Source organism: Hipposideros armiger, unplaced genomic scaffold (assembly GCF_001890085.2).
Source record: "Hipposideros armiger isolate ML-2016 unplaced genomic scaffold, ASM189008v1 scaffold_43, whole genome shotgun sequence".
Lineage (NCBI taxonomy): Eukaryota > Metazoa > Chordata > Mammalia > Chiroptera > Hipposideridae > Hipposideros > Hipposideros armiger.
Window position 1 is genome coordinate 5147673 of NW_017731393.1, and position 2671 is coordinate 5150343.

The 2671-nt window shown below is 48.6% G+C and overlaps 1 protein-coding gene across 4 annotated transcripts in view; it reads left to right on the forward strand.

Annotated features, from left to right (window-relative positions):
* The window catches only part of BCL11B (BCL11 transcription factor B), a 92022-nt gene extending 89600 nt beyond the window's left edge, over window positions 1–2422 (forward strand). For all 4 annotated transcript variants that reach the window (XM_019639144.1, XM_019639146.1, XM_019639145.1 and 1 more), the window contains one exon: window positions 1–2422. This exon is cut by the window's left edge and continues 101 nt beyond it. In XM_019639144.1, coding sequence (XP_019494689.1) covers window positions 1–709 — 709 coding nt within the window. In that variant the 3' untranslated portion in view covers window positions 710–2422.
* Window positions 2423–2671: the final 249 nt, after the last annotated feature.

A 2671-nucleotide genomic window follows, 5' to 3' on the forward strand; every position in this document is an offset into this window, starting at 1 on the left:
GCCGGGCGCCGAGCCCTTCCCGGGCCTGTTCCCGCGCAAGCCGGCGCCGCTGCCCAGCCCCGGGCTCAACAGCGCCGCCAAGCGCATCAAGGTGGAGAAGGACCTGGAGCTGCCGCCCGCCGCGCTCATCCCGTCGGAGAACGTGTACTCGCAGTGGCTGGTGGGCTACGCGGCGTCGCGGCACTTCATGAAGGACCCCTTCCTGGGCTTCACGGACGCGCGCCAGTCGCCCTTCGCCACGTCGTCGGAGCACTCGTCCGAGAACGGCAGCCTGCGCTTCTCCACGCCGCCCGGGGACCTGCTGGACGGCGGCCTGTCGGGCCGCAGCGGCACGGCCAGCGGCGGCAGCACGCCGCACCTGGGCGGCCCGGGCCCCGGGCGGCCGAGCTCCAAGGAGGGCCGCCGCAGCGACACGTGCGAGTACTGCGGCAAGGTGTTCAAGAACTGCAGCAACCTGACGGTGCACCGACGGAGCCACACCGGCGAGCGGCCTTACAAGTGCGAGCTGTGCAACTACGCGTGCGCGCAGAGCAGCAAGCTCACGCGCCACATGAAGACGCACGGGCAGATCGGCAAGGAGGTGTACCGCTGCGACATCTGCCAGATGCCCTTCAGCGTCTACAGCACCCTGGAGAAACACATGAAAAAGTGGCACGGCGAGCACTTGCTGACTAATGACGTCAAAATCGAGCAGGCCGAGAGGAGCTAAGCGCGCGCGGGCCCGGGCCCCCCGCACCTGTACAGTGGAACCGTTGCCAAGCGACAGAATGCTGACTTGACACTTGCCTCCGTGTCACCGCCACTGAGCACCCCGCGTGTCCCCCCCCCCTCCCGGGGCCCAGGGGAGGCGGCCCTCCAACCTAACCTGTGTCTGCGAAGTCCTATGGAAACCCGAGGGTTGATTAAGGCAGTCAAAATTGTGGAGCCTTTTAACTGTGCAATAATTTCTGTATTTATTGGGTTTTGTAATTTTTTTGGCATGTGCAGGTACTTTTTATTATTATTCTTTCTGTTTAAATTCCTTTAAAAGATTTTGTTGGGTGTCCATCCCTTCTTCATTTAAAAAAAAAACCCAGTAGTAGCCTGAGAAATTACTCGCAAGCAATGTAGAACAGAAGCATATCTTTTAAATTATAATTTGGGGGGGAGGGCGCTGCTTTATGAAATTTAAGCTAAGCATGTGTAATTTCTTGTGAAGAAGCCAACACTTAAATGACTTTTAAAGTTGTTTACCTTTTTATTCCTTTTTTTTGTCCTGAAATAAAAAGTGGCATGCTTTTTTTTTTTTGGTTTTTTTTTGGGGGGGGATGTACAGCGGATAACAATCTTTAAAGTTGTAGCACTTTGTTTCAGAATTGGAGTGGAGATGTAGCACTGATGATGTCCTGAGTAACAGAGGCCTTTTCTGTGTTGATTTCAACCTTTACATTATATAGGGAAAACTTGGAGTGGTGGGGGACAGGCCCCCCGAAAACTCAGCACTGCCAGAGAAACAGGAGTTTTTGAGGGCTGCCCCCGGAAATGGCCCGAGAGCATTCTAAAACTGTGCATTACCAGCAGATCCTATCCCCTCCGTGGAGTGTGGGTGTGCCCTGAGATTTTGTCCTTGCTATGTGCTGTAGAATAGGCTAAGTAAAATGGGCTGAGGGTACTTTTTTGGCTAGATGGTGGTGGCTTGCAGTGACACAGAAAGGAAGGAGCCAGCAGTGTTCTTTCAGGCTTCTTCTGGCTTGATAGCTTCTCTCTCTCTGTTTTATCACCCCTACCACAAAAATCCCAAGTCCTACATTGCTACACGTGATAAATGATCATTTCTCAAGCAGACAAGAGCCCTGATGGCAAATTGAGGGAAGTTAGTCTCATTTAATGTACACTGATGCCATTGTACGGATGGGGGTAAATTCTTGTGAATTTCTGTTCCCTTTTACTGGAAAAGCAGGGGAACAGTTCCATCCCAAGGTGCCGAGCGCTACTTCCCAATTTTTTTTTTTCTATCCCATTAGGTTGGAAGGTACTAAACATTGGACTGTTGAGATTAGACATTTGAATTCTGTTGACCCGCACTTTAAAGCTTTTGTTTGCATTTAAATTAAATGGCTTCTAAACAAGAAATTGCAGCATATTCTTCTCTTTGGCCCAGAGGTGGGTTAAACTGTAAGGGACGGCTGAGATTGAGTGTCAGTGTTGCTAAGCGTGGCATTCACAATACTGGCACTATAAAGAACAAAATAAAATAATAATTTATTGGACAGTTTTTCTACTGCCATTCAATTTGATGTGAGTGCCTTGAAAACTGATCTTCCTATTTGAGTCTCTTGAGACAAATGCAAAACTTTTTTTTTTTGAAACAAAAAGACTTTTTAAAAAAGTAAAACAAGGAAAGTACATTCTTTAGACACAAACAAAGCCACATTTACTTTAAATAAATTTTTAAAAATCCTGGTTGAAGATAGAGGACGTGAAAATGCCATAAGACCCAATCAAATGAAGAAATAAACCCAGCACAACCTTGGACACGACATCCATTGTTAGCTGATCCTCAGCCCCTTTTGTTTGTGGGACAACGCTGCTTAGATGTGGAGTGGAGGTGATTTACTGCTGAATTAAAACTCAAGTGACACAAGTTACAAGTTGATATCGTTGAATGAAAAACAAAACAAAAAACAATTCA